Raw genomic sequence first — 22,591 nt, 5'->3', positions numbered from 1 at the left:
CAGTGAGGCAATAAGAGCAGGGTGTTCAGCGAGAGGCTCGGGAGCTTCTCTACACATTGATGGGCGAGCGCCTCAGATGAGAAAGGCACCTGAGGACACAGCATCACTTTGTGGATGGGGAGCATCCTTGTTCATAAATAATTACTGGAAATTGTGCAACAGTCACAGTATCAAAGAGTAGCTTGGTGTATGTGCGAAATGTCACGCACTGATAGCTTCGAATCACTGCCCACATCTTTCATTTGATGAGCAGATTTTGAGAGGGAGTCATGGGCTAATGGTCTGAAGAAAGATTTCAACTGAAGATGGCATTTTAACCCTTCCATTTAAGTTAAAACACACAAATGACCAAAAATAAAGACCAGGAGATCATCACCTCCATCATGTTGTTACCTGTCTCATTTAGGCGGTAAGAAGATGGAAATTTAAAAAACATACTCCAGCACCAGAGCAAAGAAAGTAAACTTAGTCTGAGTGACCCTCCAACTTCATTATTCATTCAGTTACATAACCCCACACTCAAACAGGGACAAAAATACATTTTGCATAAAAGGGAACATGACTGTTGGCAACAACAACATTTTTTCTTTCTTTTTTTCTAAAAACAGATAATCCCTCAAATATTGCACAGTAAAAACACAAACAAGTGAAAATATCAGACATTTGAAAAGACGAGTCTTTAAAAACATCATCAGGAAAAGATGCAGACAAGTTTCCCACTTTGGACAAAGTGGAATATGTCTGGACTAGTTGGTCCTTCTCAGCATCTTCTCCTGTTTTGGCCCCAGAGAAACAGTCCGCTGCACAATGATTTGTTCCAGAGTATGAAAAAGGCTTCACACGTGAAATTGCACATACAACTGAGTCCAAACGAGTCCTGTTTCTGTCACCACGGGACATTTGGCAAATGGTTAGAGACTTCAAATCCATAGCACACACAACTCTTCAGGTTAATCCGCAGATGAAGAAGAAAGTGCATGTAGTTCATCTGTGACAAGTGAAAAGATTGTTCCTTTGCTCGCAGTAAGAACCGGATGGCGGGCACCACATCATCCTATGAGGATACAGAAGGCATCTGTCCTGTCAGCTGCATAGAGATCCAGAGTTTTGCCTCTTCTAAATAAGGCCTGGGGATCCAGTGGGCAGGTAAAAGTAAATCCTTTCCTTGTTAGTTAAGTTTGGCACTGATGCGTATCCACTGAAGAGCCTGTCTGGTGTATTGGACAGCGTGAGCGATGCTACTGTGCAGAGTCAATGGCCCAGACAAAGTGTTCAAGTAGTTGAAGAACTCTGGAATGCAAAAGGAAAACAGTGCTCTTAAAACTGCAGATGAAACACATTCATTTGACACATATGGCTTATTTTCATGTAAATCTGTTAACAAAAGGCTCTTTTGTCAACTCACACACTGAATGTGTGACTCACTGCGGCCTCCTTACCTTTATTCTCCTTTGCAAGGTTGTCTGCCACCTCCCAGTACTCATAGCTGTACAGGACACAGTTGGTAATGTTCAGGTGACTTGCTGCCATCTGGTGGATACGTTGGGGAATGCTTATGAGAGAGGGTAAGTTGTTGCCCCCATGTGAACCCTGTCTGAGGTGTTTGGCATTGGGTGAAGAAGGGGGTCCTCCTGTGCCCCTGGGAGTTAGAAACACAATGCACAACAGAGTGATGGGGGTCAGTGAAGGTTCAGTGGCTGCTGGATGCAGATGAATTCAAGAGCGTGTGATATGAAACTATTATCCACCTACTTCCCACAGTCATTCCAGGAGGGTGGTGTAGAAGGCACTTTGGAAGAACTCTGTAATGACACCATAAACAAGACCGAAAGTCATCTAAACCCGCATGTTTACATTTACCAAAAACTGTCCAGAAATTGAAACGACAATAAAATTTCCTGTAAGTGGCACATCAGGCTTGTTGTTTTTAGACAAACCTTAAAGTAGTCCAGCAGAACCTTGGAGTATTTCAGTGCATGGTCCTTCTTTAAACGAAACATTTGCCAGTAAAGGAGGGCAAGACATCGGAAACTGTGGGCACACAAGCGCAAGTCAAAGAGACTCATACCGACCACAAATCATCCCCAAAATGCAGGTCCTTCAGTGTGATGATAGATGTGGCATAAACAGAGGCGATGACATACGCACCACAGAACCGCCAGCTGTTTGTCTTCCTGTCTCGCTCCAGGGCCAGAGTGGCTCTTCAGCCTCATTGCGTACCTTAAGACACAGAACTGTTAACAATGGAGCCGCAGCGCACGGATATGTGTATATCTGATTGTCTCTAAGTCCAAATCCAAACGACTTGTATCTGCTCTTGCACAATTCACCTAATAAGCTCCACTGTCTCTGAGTACATGGTATACGGAGACTTTGCCTCGAGTGGCCCTTCCTCCATTGCTTTCCCACATTCCATGAAGGAGAGAGCAGCGTCAATGTAGTTCACAGCCTTCCCCAGCTTGTCCACCTGGAAAAAAGACATTCAGTACAGACATCTAAAACAAGCAGGGATTATCTGAGAGGGTCTCAATTCTGAGCATTCAGTGGTGAGATCCAGGATGTGTTTAGCTTAGCTTAGCACAAAACCTGCACACAGAGGGGACCAGCTAACCAAGCTCCAATAAATGTGCTTTCTAGCAACTGTGTGGCTCCGCTCTTCCCCTCCTCTTCATTCGCATATGTTAGGTCTTGTATGTTAGTTTTTCTCTGGGCAAATATTTCTAATCCTGAACAGACAGCTGTGCATCTGTGAGGTCACAGAAATATCTTTCAAGGTACTACCTGCTAAGATGTTTTCAGTTGTTGGCCACGCTGTCTGACTGAACCATTGAGTAATGTAAAGAGGCTTTTGCATATTTTTGCCATTCCAAAGAAAACCCAGGAGATTCTTGGATGTACTTGTGTATATTTGTGTGTATATTTTCACTCTTTAGTCGTTTCCCTCTGTTTCCAGTTTTTCCACTAAGCTAGGCTAAACACATCCTGGACCAGCTTCTGCTCTAGTTGTTATCAAAGATTCTGGCCCTGATACAGAACCACTCACCAACATAACAGAAACTGCCATTTAAGAGTCTCAAGAGGAAGCAAAAAATATAAATTTATGTTTTGTTCATTAGACTAACGGAGCATCCTCCTTCTCTATTTTAAACTGTCTCATCCAGTATGAACTTATCAGGACATGGAGATGCATTCTGATGTGAGGTGTGAAGTGATGCATGTAATGCAGTGCTGTCCACTTGTGACTGGATCACACATCACGCATGTTAACAGCAGGTGTAAACAGGGCCGACGATCAAGGACTCACCATTGCGTCTGCACGGTGCTTCATCCTCTTAGCTTCATGTAAGTAGTACTCAGCATGGTGAGGCCTAGGAGGATGGACAGCAACACAGAGAAATGAAAAAAGAGCAGCACAGTCACAGTGTTTCACGTCATCAATAAGTCTGATTCTCAGGTGTCTGCTGAGTCTGTATCTGACAAACATCCAGCAGTGTGGGCTATGCAGCGATGAACTGTGTGGACTTGATATGATTGCTCACGTTTCATGGTTTGGCACCACCCCCTTGTGTCCTGCAGGGCCCCAGGACTCGGATGGGGTTTGGGGCTGTCTCGACACTTTTACACATTCCACCTCCATCTTGGGCTGAGTGCACAGATCAAAAAGAGGTCAAATAAACCAAACTGCAAGCAATGAAGCTGGGTTGATCTAAACAGTTACTTTTTGTACTACCTTTATAGCAGAATCTCTATTCTTGTCTCTGTTCTTGTGGACATGGACGTGATGCTGCTCTGAAGCCTTTGTTTTGGAGGAAGGCTTGGTGGACTCTGTGCTGTCGGACAGTGGAGACAGGGGAGTCAACGGTCTCTTGCTGTCCAAGTACTCCTCCAAGTACCTGCAAGTGCACATACCCATATACATATACACTGACACAAACATTCATAACATGGGATGTAGATATAAATACACTGATGTGAATACATAATGACTGAAAGGGAGTGGTGGGTTTTCTCACCCGTTGTGTGTGGTCTCAGTCTCAAAGTTGTGCTCAGCTGTGTGAGATGAAGAGTCTGTGCGGCCTGAGAGGTCATTTGTATAAGGAATACTCCTCTTGCTCTCTCTGTGTGACACACCATTCTCCAGCTGGTCACACACACACAAACACACATGCATGCTTTGAAGAACAAGCCTGTATCGATGCTTCATGCCTCACACACGTATGAAAACGTGGACATCAAATTCACGAAGAAAAGTAAATACATGAACATGTTTTCTACCTTGCGTTTCCTTTTGCCGTCTTTGCTCACAGTCTCGGGGACATACAGGTGTTTCATAGCCTCTCTTTGCTTGTCCTTGGTTGATGAAGAGGAGGAGGAAGAGGCGGGTTTGTTCACAGTAGAACTGGCAGTGCTGTCCGGGACCCTTTTGAGAAGACAGAGGTCTATCTGCACCACCAGATTTCTAAGCCCTCGCTGGGAAGGTGCTGTAGCCTTCTCACCTCGGCCAAAGGGGACCAGGGTGTAGAGTTTTTGCTTCCCCTCGCTCTGCTGCTCTTCACTTGGATTACCTGTGGTGGGCCCTCTGGGGTGCACCACCTTCGGCCTGTTGGCATCAGTTGTGCCTGAGCCTTGCTGCCCTCTCTTGGAGAGTCTCTTGTGAGAGGTAGAGTCTGCAGGAACTTTGGTGATGGCAGCCTGATGTTCAGACTCTGAATCTGAATTTGATGAGGAGGAGGAAGAGGATGAGGAGGATGGTCTTTGAGGAGTTGGGGAACGTGACGGAGGAGGCGAACGGTCTTCTCTCTCCTCCTCACTCCTGTCTCCCTTTCTTGGCCGCCCCTTGTGGCGCGAGTCGTCTTGAAGGCGGTGCCGATCGCTGTTGGCAGGCAGTCTCTGTTTGGCCTGGACTGTTTGCCATTCGTGTCTATGTTGCTGCTCCCTCCTCCTGTTGTTTTCCCCTCTTGCTGTCTCCTCTCTCTTCCTCTGCCTCTCTATCACCCGCTCCTCCTCCTCCTCTTCCCCCTCCTCCTCTTCGTCTGCCGAACTCTGGATCCAGGGACGTCTCAGCAGCTGCTGCTCCGCCAGCCTCCTGTCTTCCTTTCTCTCGTGTCTCCCTTGCTGTTTTTCCTGATGTCTGTCCTCTTTTCTCTCTTGTTTTCTCCCCTCTGCTCGGGCCAGATGATCTCCTCTGTGTTCCACCTCTTGCTCCTTGGACTGGGGTCTCTTCTGCTTTGTTTTTGTATGATTAACATGAACAGGAGTTGGCGCTTTTGCCTCCCAAGACTTGTCTCTAGGTTTAAGGCTAGGATTTGATTGAGAGTTCAGTCCAGTATTAGAGTTAGTCGGAGCTTTGGAGGTAGATTGGGGATGAGAACTATGACGAGCATTAGTTTCACGACTAGCAGGAGCTAAGTACTTTGCTCTTGTGGGGCTATGTTGTGAGCTGGATGGAAGCGAAGGCCGGGGCTTGTGGTTGGAGTTGTGGTTGGATCTGCTACTCTGGATTTGCTCAAAATGTGGTGTGTGTTTGGCTTTGGGGGCCTCAGAGGGCTGTTTAGAGCTTGGATGGAAGTTAGGCTTGGGTCTAGATTTGAGGCTGTGACTCTGGTTAGGATTCAGGACAGCAGAAGCCTTGGACTTGCTTTGGTCTTGATTCTGCGTGGGCCGAGTCTTGGCCTTGTGCTGATGAGCTGGCTGATGATGAGTGGTGTTTGTAGGTTTGCGCTTGGTGTCAGCGTTAGGCAATGGGGCAATCCATGACCTAATTTTTGTCCTGTGGGGAGTGGTTGTTAAGCTTTGTGTTTGGTTCTGACTCTGAGCCTCAGGGTAGTGACGAACCCTGGAAGGAGGAGCAGGCAGGCTGGGACTGGGGCTTCTTGGAGGGTCTCTAAGTATAGGGCTAGGGCTACGGCTCCCATGTGGACTGAGGCAAACACTTGGAGCTGGACTGGGGATCGGGCTGTGCCTTGGGCTGGGGCTGGGACTTGGGCAGGTGCTGGTGAATGGGCTGGGGCTGGGGCAGTAGCTATAACCAGGACTGGGTAGGGGGCTGTTGTTGTTGCTGTAATGGAACTGTGGGCTGAGAACAGGGCTTTGGCTGGGGCTGTACTCCTGATTGCTGTCCCAGGACCTGGCTGGAGAAGGGGCTCGTTGGGTGTGGGGAGAGGGAAGGCGCCCTGGAATGCTCTGGGAGGGATCCTGTTCACTGCTGGCAGCTTTTTTCTTCAGCCATTTATCCAGCTGCCACTGGGCAGCAGAGGGGTGGTCAGTCTTCAGAAAGCACAGAAGAAGAGACAAACAAATGTTAAATATCAGTCATAAACTGGATGAATTTAAAAGGAATCTTTGCATGCATGTGCAGTGGTGGAAGAAGTCTACATAGATCCTTTCTTAAGTCAAAGTTCGAATACACCAACATAAAAAATACAATTAAAAGTCCCACATTAAAAATCTGAGTCAAGGTTTCAAGTGTTTTCAACAAAAGTTACTTAAAATATCAAAAGTAGTTATATATAGATAGTATATTAGTGATGTGTTAATGTGTAAGTAGCATTTTATTGCAGCAAAATTTTAACAACTTCATATGTTATACATGTACTATAAAGACAGTTCTGGCTATAGTTGATTCTTTAAAATCTGACCTGTGCAGTAATAGCATGTCTATCTGTTAAACTGTGTTTTCTGTTTAATTCAAGAGGTAACTGTATCTTGAAATAAGAAAGCATGTGTTGTATCTCTGTACTGGAATTATGAAAACTGAAACTGATTTTAGCAAATATTTGGAACAAACTGATTTGAAAAAGGCTAAAACAGTCTTACTGTGCTGGTGTTTTTCTTTTTAAATAAAGGACTAAATTATTCAGTAAAACGATGTGATGCAGGAAACATGAGCATCATAATTGAAAAGTTGATCATTCGAAAGTTGAAAAATTGAGTGTCTTAAGCTCTGAAACGTAAATAGAAATGTAGTGAAGAAGAAGTATGAAGTAACAGAAAATGGAAATACTCAGGAAAAGTCTTTCCAAATTGTTCTCGTGCAGTACCTAAGTAAAGTACTTTTCACCACTGCACACACGTTTCATACACTCATTAAGAATTAAAACTTGATGAAAAGAGATGGCAGCAGGTGTGAGAGAAGGCACGATCACTTCGCTTCACATTTAACCCTGAGAGGAATGACACATATTGGTGTGTGTGTGTGCACATACCACAACGCTGTCACACTGTAAAAGAACCATCTGAAACGCACTACATTCACTGCACATAACAAACACCTCAGCTGCCACGAAAACAATTCAAACTCCAAATGACAAACCTGGATCGTGACTCACGTCTAAAATGTGTTTGCTCAATAAGAAAATCCAACTGACATTATAACCTCCTTTCAATAGCCTACTCACTTCATGGTTTCACAGTCCACATCTGTGCTTACAGAAGCTCAACCCCCATCCAATTATGCCAAATGACTCACTTGATGTTTGCTTAACGACTGGTTTGGTAATGGTAAAAATGAGCAGAACACAAGGGAAAGCAGGAGTTTTTACTCAGGCAACAAAAAAAAGGAAGAGGATACTCACGGCTGGAGTGCAAACTTCTTTCCTTCTCTCACGTTCTCTTTTTCTCTCGCTGAGCAGAGGCTAAATTAAACCTCTACTCCTCAAGTCAAACAGTGACCCCCCCGCCGTCCCCACATCCCTCGCCCTCTTTCCAGAGAAGACACTGCATCTCTTGTACCGTCTCGGCTGCCCTCCCTCCTTCTTTTCTGTACCTCCCTCTCCCTCTCTCTCTCTCTCTCTCTCTCTCTCTCTCTCTCTCTCTCTCTCTCTCTCTCTCTCTCTCACTACCTGGAACTCTGGTTCTGCTGCCTCCATAACTCCAACCCCCATCTCTTCCTTGGGAGACATTTAAACAGTCCACGTAAATGAAAAACACATGGTGTGCACACCCCCACCCCCACCCCCCACCCCAAACACCCTCCACTCCCTCCTCCGCTACAGGGGCCCAATGTAGCGCATGTTTAGTGATACAGTCCACTATGTCGTACAGGGCCTTCCATTCACACAAGAGGAGCAGGTCTCTCCCTCATTCCCCACATAGCACACATCTCAATCTGACCCCCACAATGCCCCACACCTCCCAAAGCCCATCATACCCACCCTGCTCTACACCCATCTGAGGCGCTGATACACCCACATTGTCTGTGCGTGGTTGTTTTGAAAGAGAAGGTAGCTCTAGCTGTAGATGTCAACATGAACCCAAGTCCTGATGACTTCCACGTCCTGAGGGCTTTCCTCTTTAAGACCGGACCTGTTGACATGACACCCAGACACTAATTCCCAAAGCTACCTCTGCCCCATGACGCCCCCGTCCTCCCCCCTCCTCTCCAACTCACGCAACGCATTCCTCATTCCTTCATCCCTCCCCACACCTGCCGTCAGCTGCCTCCAGGCCACTTCTCCCTGTCAAGAATTCACCCGAAGACACACAAACAGAGGAGGAGACAGACAAGCGACACACTGACGCAGAAGATAGAGAGCAGACGAGGAAGCGGCTCAGCGTTGATACCTCCTTGCTGCTGCACGGCGGCTGCGTGTTGGCGGGTGACAAAGGATCTGGGGGAACTTCTGGGCTCCGGCTGGGGCTCCGGGAGAGAAGGCTACTGCTGCCCGACTCTGCGGAGCAGTCTGAGCCTGAAGAGTCCGAGCTGGAATGTCTCACCCGCCTGCCATGTGTGTGCGCTTGCTGTGCTGACAGGCTGTCAGTCAACACACACACAAACATCAGAGAGGGGTCAGCGTGGGTGCACGGCCGAGTGGAGCAGACATATTCTGTTGTTATTCACACAGTTGAACTTATGTTTACAGACAAACAGTCATGTGAAAACATCCAAAGCTCATATCCACAATATGCACACATGATATTTGTAATGGAGTACCTGCGTCCACCCCAGGAATCGGACTCACGAGTTTCCTTCAGGAATACAAAACAGAAAACAGAAGCTTATCATCCACAGCAGCAGCAGCAGCAGCAGCAGCAGCAGCAGCAGCAGCAGCAGCGCAGTGAACAGCTTGCTGCACCCGATGTGTTACCTCTGCTGCTTGTCGTCTTTATGTTAATAGCAAGTACAGAGAGACTTGCGCCAAACTGCATATGGGTGTGTACACACCATTAAACAATACCAGAAAAACAGGCATCTGTCGGCAGGAGCTGCCAAGCTCTACAGTCATAGTCTCTGTTTTGTTTTCCTGTACTGTTTCTCTTTCTGTTCTCTCAACCCTCTCTCACTGTCTTTCTGCCTCTTCAAGCATGCACAATAGCGTCAAGACATGTCCAGCAAAAATAAAAAAACATACTAAAACATCTGGCCCATCCCATATGGGATTACAAGACACAGCTATTTTACAAAAACATGCATCTTCTGGTAATACATTTACAAAAACAAAACCAAGAAAAGAACATTAATTGCAGCTTTATAAGTACTTTCAAATAATATATTAATGTGGCAATGCTCCAAAGACCTGCTACAAGCCTATGGCTAATTATGATTAAGGCCTTTTTAATTTAAATGATTCATCTGTGAACAGCCAACTCTTTGTACATCATCCACATTTACATGCATTACTAAACAATAATGTACATTATTATTATTAACCTTTCATAATAAAGAAAAGGTTAACATCTGCAAAGCGCATTGAAATATGATCAGATTTTTCTGGTTGCAGGCAAAGATGAAGAGTGTCACCTACCCTCTGAGTGTCATCATCATCACTGCTCAGCCTCAGGTCATCAGCAAGCATGCTGAAAGCAAAGAAACGCACAGTCAGAACCATCACAGGCTGTCGGTAGAGATGAGCCAATCGGATAGCTTCTCTGATTCTGATACTGCTGATCTCTTTTTCACTAATTAAACAATCTGTACACACCACTGTGTGGAACCATTGGCGTCCTTGTAAAGAAAAGTATATTTAATATGGATCTGTCACTTTATGGCCGATACCCAGTACGTTAAACATCAGAGAGGTGCGTCCATAGTTATCAGCTTTTAAGTCTGTTGTTTTTGTCTTGTTAATGTACAAAAACTACACACATTTCAGCTAGATTGAAAAAAGGGCTCAAAATTCTTTAAAAAATATTAACTGTCATATTAACAGTAATAACAGTAGTAAGAGTAAAGCTGCCGTGTTACATAACAAAGGCTGTGTGCGAATGTGGAACACATAGCTGAACATGTGTTTCACACTAAAAAGAGGATGTAAAGAGGTAACAAACAGGAGCACATCGGTCTCCACTGACAGCGTTCAAGAATGTTAGCTGACCTTTGACCTGACCTTTGTTCTGCAGCCTGAAGCGCTCTATATATGTCGACTTCCCTTCCTCTATCATTAATGCTTTCCCCTGTGGCCATGCAGACGATGATGCTCATGATCTGTATCTAATTTTGCAAAAGCTGCTGAGGAGAAAACATAAATTATGTCTGCGATACATTATATCATCGGTGTGCGTGCCACTGCGCCAGTTCAGGTTTGGTGACCTTCGGTGGATCGCGTTTCCTCATGTCCGACTTACGATTTGTGAGGTGCCACGTGAGGGTGACGGGTCATTCGCAGCTGAACATCCCCCCGACCTTACAGAGAGAGAGAGAGAGAAACCAGGCAGGAAACCATACATTAATCGAGAACCAATGAAATGATTCCATGTATCAGATAAGCAAGCTCATTAGTCAGTGAACACATACTTTGCCTTTGTTGTGTACTTGGTAGTTTTGCTTCCTTGGAAAAGAGGGAGAACAAGATATAGTTAGCAAAAACCACAGACTTTGGACAATTAAAAAAAAAACTGACACAGCAGAATCAGAGATGTCACCCTTTTGATTCAATGCATTGTTCCTCCTTGTCAAAACCCGGCACCTACATTACCCACAATGCAACTTGCTTTGTTGATATAAAGCACTCTCAAGCCGCTACCCTCAGTAGAGACGAGGAGTGGGCTAGAGACATCTGGTGACCTCATATCTTGCAAGCTCAACACCTCCAGATTTTTTTTCATTTTCATTATTTTCATTTTTCACAAGATCACACCAGAGCACGCTGTGGTTTGGAACTACTGGCAGCTACTGGCAGGCGTGGTTTAGGTGTGATGATAGCGCGATTGTTCATTTAGGATCAGTTAAATCACAACTGGAGAGTAGTTCCTCATTGAAAGAAGAGCAAAGAATGACACTAAAGGCTTTTCTCCATGAAAATGGGACAGTTTTACTCTTCGTCTGACTGGCTTCAGCAAGAGTCCGTCTAAGTCTTCTGGTTCGTTGATCTGATTGGTTGAAGTTCGGCTGTGATGGACAGATGGTTTATCCAATGACCGGCCAAGTATTTTTTGAAAGCGACTGCCCTTTGCTGAACAGTTTCCATGGACGACTTCCCAGATGGTTCTGTGCAATCAACAATCTGGCGTGTAAGGTTAGTCTTCGCACCCATGCGACATTTCCTCAAGTGACATCACTTGAAGATATTTATCAGACTTCATGCAACCCCCTCTGGAGCCATAGGAGTTTCTTGACATATGCAGTAGTACTCTCCAAGATTTGTACGTAGGCTTAATCATGTCAAATCAGTGGGGTGATATGTAAAGATAAAAAACAAACACATGCAACACAGACACACACATACCTTAGAGTTGTAGAGGATTCGCTGGGCCTGGTCACCCCCTAAGGCTTGCTGGGACGGCCAGGACTGAGTCATGTCCTGTGCGACAGAAGCGAAGCGGGGGGTCAAAGGTGAATTGTGAGATGTCGCTGTGATTGATGGTGTTCACTTACAGAAACTTCTGGCATTGTAAATCTGGCATTTGAACTTTCTTCTTTCGTTTAGGAGTAACTCATCTCTCCCATTTCCTCACATGCAGCCCTCACTGGGCAGCTGGCTGTTATCAGCACTGCTCCTCCCCACCAGGGGGAGTGTGACTGGGTATAAATATGGCTTAGTCGCTGCTGTGTAGTATTGGCTGCAGGCTGAGATATGTGTGTCACATGGTTGGTGTGGGAGTGTGGGCTTTTTGACTCTATCTTTTTTGCAGTCTTTTGAAGTGTCTGCTACATCTTTGATCAGTTTTGTTCTGCTTCACAGGTCTTTTTTTGTTTTGTTTACAGTTGTGCTCACTCAGCGAGCAAATTAATGATCTGACTGCTGCTATATCACTGAAGTAACTGCTCTGGTGCATGCAACAGCAGCTCCATTTGTTTTGGTTGTGAACCAACTATGAAGAATGCGTTGAGAATATGATCTAGTGAAGCTCTTTTTTTACGTGCTTGATTTTTCATTCCAAGAGGGTAGGTCTGAGTGTGACTAGACGGTCGAGTTTCTTCGCTTCTTAAAGGTGGAAGTCTCAAGATAGCTCATCAAACATTTATCGCTGGTAAGACAGCCCCGGGGAAATGAACATAAAAGACGCCAGGTGGCTTGTGCCTCAACAAGCAATCATCAGGACCCTGTGCAACAGTTAAAAGCACAGTTCAGTTGTAGGGCGCAATAGTTGACAGAAGAATGCAGAGCAGAGGCAGACATTCAGAATTATTTTGCAGAATCGAATCCTTTGAACATTTCTGGGAAGAACTCTGAAGGAAAGAACTAAGAACAGCATCCACCCATCAGCCCTGAGCAGCTGCAGGAAACACGGTTACAGCATCTGCATAGTCAACTGTCAGTCTGCAGGTCCTTTGTTGAGTCACTGCTGTGACAAACAGTATGTCAGTCGGGACTGAACGAGGGTTATATAGGTCACTGAGAGAGCCGACATGACTAGTTTCAACTTAACTGTGTGATCTTTGAAAAGAAAAGTATTCAAAGACAAATTTAACACCTAATTATTCATTTTCCTCATTTATAAAATGAGGAAAAATGGGTGCACGGTGGCGCAGCAGGTAGTGCACGTGCCTCACAGCAAGAAGGTTGCTGGTTCGATCCCCGGGTCGGGCCTTTCTGTGTGAAGTTTGCATGTTCTTCCCTTGCATGCATGGGTTCTCTCCAGGCACTCTGGCTTCCTCCCACAGACCAAAAAACATGCTCATTAGGTTGATTGGTGACTCTGGGTGTGAGTGTGAGAATGGTTGTCTGTCTTTGCATGTTGCCCTGCAATTGGCTGGCAACCGGTTCAGGGTGTACCCTGCCTCTCGCCCATCGAAGCTGGGATAGGCTCCACACTTTCTTTTGACCACAACTCTGAAGTCATGAACTGTCTTTTCTGCCCATCCCATCCTTTTACAAATCCCCACTATTCGTGCACATGATTATATTCTCCAAAAATCATGTCTGCTCTCTCCCAATCAGTATGATTGTCTATTACTATGTGTTTTCAATGCAAATTGAATCCTGAATCAATATTAAAACAGTAACAGTATTTACTAACACATGACAAATTACAAATTATTCCATATTTCAAATACATGAGGTGGATGCTCACAGCCGGCTGACAGTGACAGTTCATGAGGAGGATGAAAGAGTCTGTGCTGATTACACATGATTATACACCTGAACTATTATGAAGATTTATCCAATTTCTTATTTGCTCCTCTACACAGCACTCTACAGGAAACCAGTCACATGGAGCGAGCTCTGCATCCACAGTACACTGTCTTTGCTCCTGCTCTGATTATAATCTCTGCTGATTAGATTGCCCGCAGTCACACTCAGACAAACCAGGCATCATTGATGCTGAACAAAATGGCCTGATTTTGTACCATTCATGCTCCATGTTAGCATGATCTGGTTCCTCAGCTGCGTCATAATGTGAGGGTGTCAGCGTGTATGTACATGTGTGTGACGATCACTGGGTGAGGGAGGGCACAGGGTAGCTTGACTGCTGAAACGGTGAGCGAGCTCTGGAAAAGGTCATGTTTTATCAGGTCAAATGTCTGAGGATTAGTGTGTGTGTGTGTGTGTGTGTCGGTCGGTGGCCAGTTCAGTACGTGTGGTAACAGACACCCAACTCAACTGCAGATGTTGGGATCAAAAGGAATAGTTCAACATATTGGAAATGATGGTTTCTTAGCAAGATTTAGATGTGAAGATTGATGCCACTCACACGTCTGTACGCTACATGAAACATGACAGGCAGCAGCCGGTTAGCGTAGCTTAGCTAAAAAATTATGTCTTGGCCGGATGGACATAGTCCAGGATTAGAGGTACTTGTATGCAGACTTTGTTACCGTCAGACAGAGCCAGGCTAGCTGTTGCCCCTGTTCAGAGTTTTTATGCTTATTTTCCAAAATGCCAACTTCTGTCTTTAACTCAAATGGAGTCTGCTAGAAGGAATGTTCCCAAAGATGCTCATGAGATGACACATGTTTATGAACCTGACAGGCAACTCTAAAGCTTTTCTCCTCCTCTTCCCATCCTCTACAGTAAGCCCTGGAGGGCAAGTGTTTCCTGTCTCTGCTCATCCATTCACTTCATTATCTCTCCTCCCTCGGTCACCAAGGACACAGCACCAACCCTCACCCCTTTCCTCCTCCAACAACAACAAGGTGTCCCAGGTGGAGCATTATGTGTTGCTATCTTCCTCCCACCCTTTCCCACCCCATGTTTTGTATCTCTGCTCTCCTCCTCCTGCTCTCTGTCCTGCACTGATGAGAGGACCTGAGGAGCAGTGATCATCTTCACTGTAGAACCTCCAACAAAACACAAGTGATACCTGGGAACCTCAAGCTGAGCTCAAGAGTTAAAACAGTTGATTAACTAAGATGATGAACACTTTCTTTACCACTTTAACTATTGTTGTTTCAGGCAAAACTCCAAACACTGGCAGACAAAACAAGATATCTGAAGACCTTGGATTCTGAGAAACTTAAATTTGTCATTATTTTCTGACGTCTCACTGAAACACACTGTGTGTCTGTCTGATTTCCTCATATGATCCACTTCACACTACTGAAGTGTATTGCTGAAGATCCAAGAAAGTGCAGTGTCGGGTGCCAGCTCTTACTGCCAGAAGTACACACTGTGTGGTGTATTAAGAGGGGACCCCTATTTACTGTTACACCACCAAACGGCGTGTTGTGCACAGGTTGCTGTCTTTAGCTCACTACAGTGCATTCAAGAATACAAGAAGAAAGAGAGACAGGAGGCGTTACATTGTAGTAAAGTCGTGTAAATTTGGCCTTTTGTCTCACTAAAATCAAACAATTCAAGAATCAGCAATGTAACTTTCATAAAGAGTATTTTGTTCCAGGAAATAACCTTGTCCCAAATAGCCTGGCCCCAAATAGCAGGTGTATCACTGAGGACCCAATGAAGCCCAGTGTCTATTGTGAAGTTGGTTGGATGAGCTGTTCTTGACTAATGACTTATCGAACACTTAGAAAAAATCAACAAATGAGTCAGTGGTGAAAATTATCATTAGTTGCAGCCCTGTAGCTGGTGTTTCCTCCTCTAAGCAATGCTCTACTGTAATTACACTATTCAATCTAGTTGAAAAATCTATAATAAAATGCAAATTCTTTGAAAAGATGAAAACACAGTATGACTTGATGCATTTAATGAAGGATGAATCTGAATTATTTCACTGCCATTACCTTTGTTTTATAATGAAAATCATCACAATCAAGCAATGAAAAAAACTGAAGTAATTCCTTACCTCCAGAATATCTTTGGCACAGCTGTTGAGTTGGCTTCTTGTTACCTGTGCAAACAGGAGGAGACACATGATGGTAAAAGAGGGGAAAGTCGCAAAAAGGTAAGACTCCAGAACAGCAGGCACAAGACCAGCTACCAACAAGACCAGCATGGAGAAAGAGCCGTTATCGACTGTGCACACAAACCATATTTGAGCATCTAAACTACAGCAAAGTGCAGCATGTGTCTCATCTAACATTCACATTGTGTATAGAGTTATGCACGTTCAACAGCAAATATAGCACACATACTCACACATACAGCACATGAACTCATTCAAATCCTCCACCAGTCATTGTTCAAGATATCAACTTTCACATTGCCTCACAAATATAGACAGTAGAAAAAAAGAAATCAGCTTCCGTTTCCCGCCTTTTTGCAACAACAGTCACAACACAGAGTAGCATCTTACTGTAAACCTCATAGTCACACACACACACACAGTACCCTCACAGAGTTGTGAGGAGGTTGAAGCTAAGATATGATGACTCATATCTTTGAAATCACAGCTGCAGATGATCCAGACCAATGCTGATTCTGTTGCAAGCGCCTTTCTGTTTCAATCCACATTAGGCACCCCCCCCCACCCCCCCCCGCCGTGTTTCACCCCTTTCACATTTCAGCTCACAATTCAAATTTGTGTCATGAAAGCAGAGACCATCTTGCTCAAGCATTAAGATAAAGGACAAATACTTTACATTACTTGCACTTCCCCATCTGTTCAAATTGTGTGTTGGTCCTTTCTGTTAATGTGGGAATGTGTTTTATTCTGACTGGAAGTTTTGTGTGAAAAACAGATGATCCAGCAGCAAAAATTAGTAGTTTAAGTTTCCCGTTTTTTAACAGCAATGACATGCATTAATATTTGTCAGTTTTGCTTGTTTCACTGTTTCATTATTGTGAATTTCTGTATTTCTATATGGACTCCATCTGCTGAACACTTACTGTCTTTCCACCTTAAATGTAAAGGCTTTAACATTGCCTCCACATATACTCCACTTGGGTGATTTGCTTCTTGTTTCTATGTGCCAGTATGTCTGTGCCATCTGTGCAGTATAAGTATGCACATCAGAAAAAGTGTGTAGTACAGCGTGCATGCCTGTGTGTGTGTGTGTGTGTGTGTGTGTGTGTGTGTGTGTGTGTGTGTGTGTGTGTGTGTGTGCGCGCATGTGCGTTTGTGTATGAGTGTGTGAAACTGTCTCTTCTTCCATGCATGACTCACTAAGGTCAGTGTCTGAGTGGCTGCACTCTCAGCCCGCGGATGGAAAACAGTGTGTGTGAAAACTGTCTGATTGTTACAGCCACAAGGCAGTTATGAGGCCTTGGGCACTAAATGAAAAACATAAACACAGACAGCCAGAATTTCACCTCCCTGTGGCGGCTATCAAGCTAAAGTCAGGCCTGTGTTCTCAGTTTGCACTTACAGGTCCATTAGTATGGATATTATCATGTGCAATGTGTTTCACACGTTCATCCCCAGTAGCATCACAAGCTACAGTTCTGGTGCAATACCCTGATGAGTGAAATCCCTCAGGACCAAACAAACCACAACCCATCATAACACCAGCAACAAGCAGCATGCAAGCCAACTGCACTACTAAACACCTGTTACATTCTTAAAGTATCCGCAATTACTGAAGTTATGCTCATTTTCAGGCTCCCCTCAGCACTTCCATCTGCCTTGACGGAAATTCTGAATGATTTTTTCTGGATAATTCCAGACTGCAGGGATCATCCACTCATTTTGTTTCAGTGTTCAGATTAAAGAACTCTTTACAAATAACGTGCATACATTGGTGGCTTTAAAAAAGCACTAACCTTAGACAAGAACATTCACATAGTCACTGAAGCAGTCAGTGACCCATCCATGCTGCTCTATACACACAATAAGGATAACTCTTCATGCTTTCTGTAAGTAGGCTTATATCACACACTCCATGCGACCTCTCACCTGAGAATATGCGCATCGGAGTAGAAAACAGACAACAGAAAGTTTCCCCTTGCCACCGTGGACAGTAGGCATGGTTCCTGGATGGTCAGTGCTCTGCTCCGGTGTCCATGCCAGTGCAGACTCGCGGTGAGAGCGGCGGATGCGGAGCCCCTGTGTGACGCTGGCAGAGCGGCTCTCCTCTCGTGGATCCGGCGTGCAGCTGCAGGAGAGAGAGAGAGAGAGAGAGAGAGAGAGAGAGAGAGAGAGAGAGAGAGAGAGAGAGAGAGTGTGTGTGTGTGTGTGTGTGTGTGTGTGTGTCACCGAGCGAGACAGAGGGCGATGTAGGCGGGCCGGTAACGTCAGAGATGACACACGCGCAGCTCATGCGGGGAGATCACGACTCAGAGTGGCCCCGTGGAAGCTCCGCACCAAGGCTGGTTTAGCTCTTTTCAAAGGGGTAATTAGGATAACTCAGCTGCAAATACACAGAGCTGCAACAATACAGAGATGAGCAGGTCTTGTCACATCCAGTAGAACTTAATTTCATTTAACCTTTTATTCATTCATTTATTTATTTATGTTTGGCACATGGGGGCATCACTGAGCTAAAAACACAGCATAGCATCAGAAGTTGATATGGCTAATGTGTTAGCAAACAGTTGCCTACATATCTAAGAAACACTGGGCAACATTAACATACCATAAGACACATGTACACTCAGTGTTCAATTTAATTTTAGTTTTCTTTTTCATCTTCACCAACACCAAAGAAAAGTACCTGTGTTTTTAGCTGCGAGCATAAATGCTCCATTATGCTAACTAGCTAGTTGCTAACATTTTGCTGTTATATTCAGATTCTTTACTTAAGTTTAACTTTTAATACCACACTGAAAATACTCTCAGTCCTGGATTCAAAACCTTACTTGTATAAGTTTGTATTAGCCTAAAGTATCAAGAGAAAACATATTCACTGTTCAGCAAAATGGTCCTTGTGAGTGTTTTGTTTTCTCTGATGCTTTTTTTTAGATTGATATATTGCAGAAATGGAATATGATATTTGTGAGTGTTTCTACAGGAGCCTAGAATGGACAAACCAAACACTGACTCTGGACAGTGCCTTTCTCATTTCTCAGTCTTTTTGGGCCACCAGAGGGAAGGGGTAGGCGAGGGTTGATGGCTTGATCCTTTGTTAGTGCAAAATAATGATTAGAGCTGCTTTAAGCAGAAAGCAGCACTCATTGATACGCATGGCGAGGAACAAGGAATTGTATTATTTAAAAAAAAAACAACAACAACAACAACTTGTTTTTACAATCATTAGCCAAAAATTCATGCTATGAATCAGTATCATCATTTAGCCAGCTAGTCAGCCACACTTAATCCAGCAAATAAAAAATAATGTTTACAATGGAAACAGATTATTTCATGGAAACAATATGGCAAACCAAGGTTTACAAATGAATTGTTTCTATACTACTTAGGAGGACCTAGCCCACATGGGCTTACAGTACAAGGCACATTACATACAGAGGCAAGAGAAAACAAAGTGGAAAACGTGCAACATCATCTACTGTATCCAAATGTGCCACATGTGAACATACTTCATCAGATATAAACTTAACAAAATGGACATACAGTGTTTTCACATGTTAACAGTAAGACTGCTACACGCCGTATAAGTCAGTGGTCCCCAATGAATGTGGCTGTAGGCTACGTCTACATCTTGGCCTTGTGTACTTGGCTAGTCCATCCATTATTGTGCTTAATGCATTCTGGCCTGTGAAGTGGCTCTGGGTTGCATGGATTTTGCCTTGTCATGATAAAAAATGAGCTGTCTTCCTGGTTCAGATGGCTTGCAGGGGGAGGCTGAGAGAATAAGGAAAAACAGACACAAGGAGCTCCATGTATTAGCACGTTTACTGCATTTATTTTGGGACCATGGGTGACACCATCTTGCTTCCTCCACTGATTCCTGTGTAAAACAGGCAGAGGAGAGCATTTTTAATTGATTATATTTGGAATTTGGTCTGGAGTGCACCCCGCTGACACCACAGTGTTCCTTATTTGTTTATGGCACCTGTCAAAGACTGAACACAGGGGCAGCCCCAGATAACTGTAAGACTCTGCAGAGTGTTGAAGCAACTCATAGAAACAAAAGGAAGACTTTGCATTTGTGTTCATGACATTTTTTCATGGGTTTGACATCCTAAGGAAAGGTCAAAGGAGTGTACAGTATGCTCACGTACTGTAATAAATAAGAGATATTGTGACCTTTTATCTCTTCATTGTAGCTAATTCAACCTAACTTCATTTCATTAATTCATTCTCCTCAGTTCACTTGTGGATTTGCGTGGGTGCACACGTTTGTTTCTGTGGCTTTTGTGTTTCCGTGTTTCAAAGGGAAGTTTCGTTTAGTCTGTGTGTTTCTTTTGTTTCTCATGCAAGTGTTCAGGTAAGAATAGCCCTGCGCTCACAAGTAAGATAAAAACTCATAGGACATATTTGGCCCTTTAGGGTGTTGCCATTGTCAGTAAGTGAGCATTAAAGTGGGAAGTTCTTGCTTGCTCTCTCATCAGTTGCTAACAAACAGGGAAATTTGCATAATTTACATTTGTGTATTAGTTTAAAGATAACGCAGCATGACCAAACAAATGATTTTAAAAATATTAAAATGTGAATGTTGTTTCAGTAACATGGTCAAGCTGAGGAGAGGCGTGGAGGGAGGCAAATGTCACAGCTGGTAGATCGTTGTAGATACACTTTGAATGTTTCTGTCTTCATGCACCAATGACAATGTGAAAAGGAGCACTTGATTCGTTGCACAGGCCGACACCTGCACAGGCTGACAGAGGCCCTCCTTCTTTCACTACAGGGCTTCGCTGTGAGAAACGAAAGCACCAGTCCTGTCTTACTATGAGCACTACAGTGGCAAAAAATTTAGAGATTTAATTATTAGATGATTCATCAATCACTTCATGGGCAGAAAATTAATCAGCAACAGTTTAAATAATCCATTAATCATTTTCACTCTTTTTTAAAGGAAAAATGCCAAACAGTTTCTAATTTCAGCTGCTCAGATGTAAGGATTAGATGCTGTTCTTTGTCAATCATGATAGTAAGAGAGGTGATGATCGTGACAGCTGGACAGAGTGTATGTGGCAGGCTGTCTGGACTGCACTCATGGCATGTGGTCCTGACATTACAGAAACACTCATCCTTTCTCTGGTTCTCTCTCTTTTCTTCTGCAGGCTCACAAAACTGGGAAACAGAGAGAAAGCAGAGTGTTTTCCTGTGGAACAGAGTGGAAATGTGGGGATGATCTGGGAATGGAGGGATAAGAAATGCCTGGAGCCAGTCTCCACAGCCACACAGAGCACCCTTGGTTACAGACCCATGGTGACAGGACCTCAAAGGCACAACGGCATCCCTCGACGCTGCCTGTTTAGAACACTGCAGGCCTCAAGAGTCAGCCTTCCCGGCGGCACACACGCACGCACACACACACACCCTCTTTCTCTCATACGCATAAAAGAGGATGATGGAGATGAAGAGGTGTTGGGAGAAAACGAGTGGACCTGACCTATGTTGTCTGTCCCTGCAGCTTTCTTTGGTTACCATGGAGATCCTTCCAGTTTCCTCCAGGTGGAGAGAGAGAAAGGATATTTGCGACTGCTTTGTAACTTCCCCTTCATAATGTTTTTTTGTTTTATGATTAAGGCTTTTTTTTTTCTGCTCCATCCTTGCTTGTGAACGACTGAGCCTTTCCAGGATGCCCTTTTCATACCCAATCATGATACTCTCACCTGTTACCAATCAACCTGTTTACCTGTGGAATGTTCCAAACAGGTGTTTTTGGAGCATTCCACATCTTTCCCAGTCTTATATTTACAAAAATCAATGTAGTTGATAAGGTAAAAGATTAAATATATTGTCTTTGTGCTGTTTTCAATTGAGTGCATGTAAAAAAAGGATTAGCAAATTATCACATTCTGGATTTTTATTTTTTATTTTTGGAAATTAAAGCATTAATAAATAAAACAAATTCCTTTATACATGGTGCCTTACTAGAAAGTGGAAGCACTGTCACATAATTTTCAGAGCCTTAATGTAAACTACTCACAGTTAACAAGCTTTAAAACACACACTTTTGAAATATGCCTTCCACTGACACTTCTTTGTCTCATCACTATTACCTGTTCTTACTATTGCAACCAAAAGGCTCCTGTTACCTCTGGGAAATGGACTGAATGCTTATCAATCTTTACAGGTGATAGAGCTTATCCGTAGGAGTTAACTGGCTTGTTGCTGTCTTTGCAGGCTGATCTGTTTGTGCATAACCATTAATGACAGCATCCATTGACCACAGTGAGCAGAGGGCCCCACCCTGTGGCCAAAGGAGGAAGTGAACCTTTATTCTGCTGCACGGCCAGTTCCCTCTCGACTGTGCTGTGTATCATAAATGTTTAATTTTTCCTGTTGCCTCAGGACAAACACTATGAGAAGGCTGGATCATGTATTGTTTAATAACACCTCCTCAGCAAGTACTCTGACACAAACACACAACACAAATTATTTCTTCCATAACAGACAACTTGTGAATATGGTGATGTGATGTGTTTCAGGGCCCCAACTAAGGATTATTTTCATTACTGATTAAACTGATGACTATTTTTTATTATGTCAATAAAAAGTCCAAAGCAGGGGCAGGCTGCACTGGCAGGTTGCTCATACAGAAAAAGGAAACAGTTTGGCTCATGATAAATAAAGGGGTGTGTATGTGTGAGCAACATCACAGATCAAAGCTTCAGTGCGGACACACTTTTCCTTCTCGGATTGTTTCATTTGAAGGACTTAAAGCCAGATCATCCAGAATTTCACAAGGTGAAAAGGCAGAAATGAACAGAATTTTGCAAAATAGAATTGTTTTTCCTATTTTTCTTCTTCTTCTTCTTCTTCTTCTTCTTCTTCTTCTTCTTCTTCTTCTTCTTCTTCTTCCAAA

At 43.9% G+C, this 22,591-nt stretch overlaps 1 protein-coding gene across 1 annotated transcript; it reads right to left on the bottom strand.

The window, feature by feature from the left end:
• Positions 1-470: 470 nt before the first annotated feature.
• Positions 471-17,738, bottom strand: aff3 (AF4/FMR2 family, member 3). The gene is made up of 19 exons (XM_070976026.1): positions 17,614-17,738; positions 15,625-15,669; positions 11,664-11,738; positions 10,733-10,766; positions 10,564-10,621; positions 9,744-9,795; positions 8,933-8,967; positions 8,563-8,752; positions 4,276-6,267; positions 4,014-4,141; positions 3,731-3,893; positions 3,540-3,643; positions 3,305-3,368; positions 2,331-2,467; positions 2,149-2,220; positions 1,938-2,031; positions 1,753-1,802; positions 1,440-1,639; positions 471-1,290 (listed from the first exon to the last, which is right to left on the bottom strand). Exons 1-19 carry the CDS (start codon positions 17,683-17,685, stop codon positions 1,169-1,171), a joined length of 3,687 nt encoding a protein of 1,228 aa, XP_070832127.1. The 5' UTR covers positions 17,686-17,738; the 3' UTR covers positions 471-1,168.
• Between the last annotated feature and the right edge of the window lie 4,853 nt (positions 17,739-22,591).

This window comes from Chaetodon trifascialis, chromosome 12, assembly GCF_039877785.1.
Source record: "Chaetodon trifascialis isolate fChaTrf1 chromosome 12, fChaTrf1.hap1, whole genome shotgun sequence".
Taxonomy (NCBI): Eukaryota; Metazoa; Chordata; class Actinopteri; order Chaetodontiformes; family Chaetodontidae; genus Chaetodon; species Chaetodon trifascialis.
This window is presented reverse-complemented; position numbering and strand designations above follow the sequence as displayed.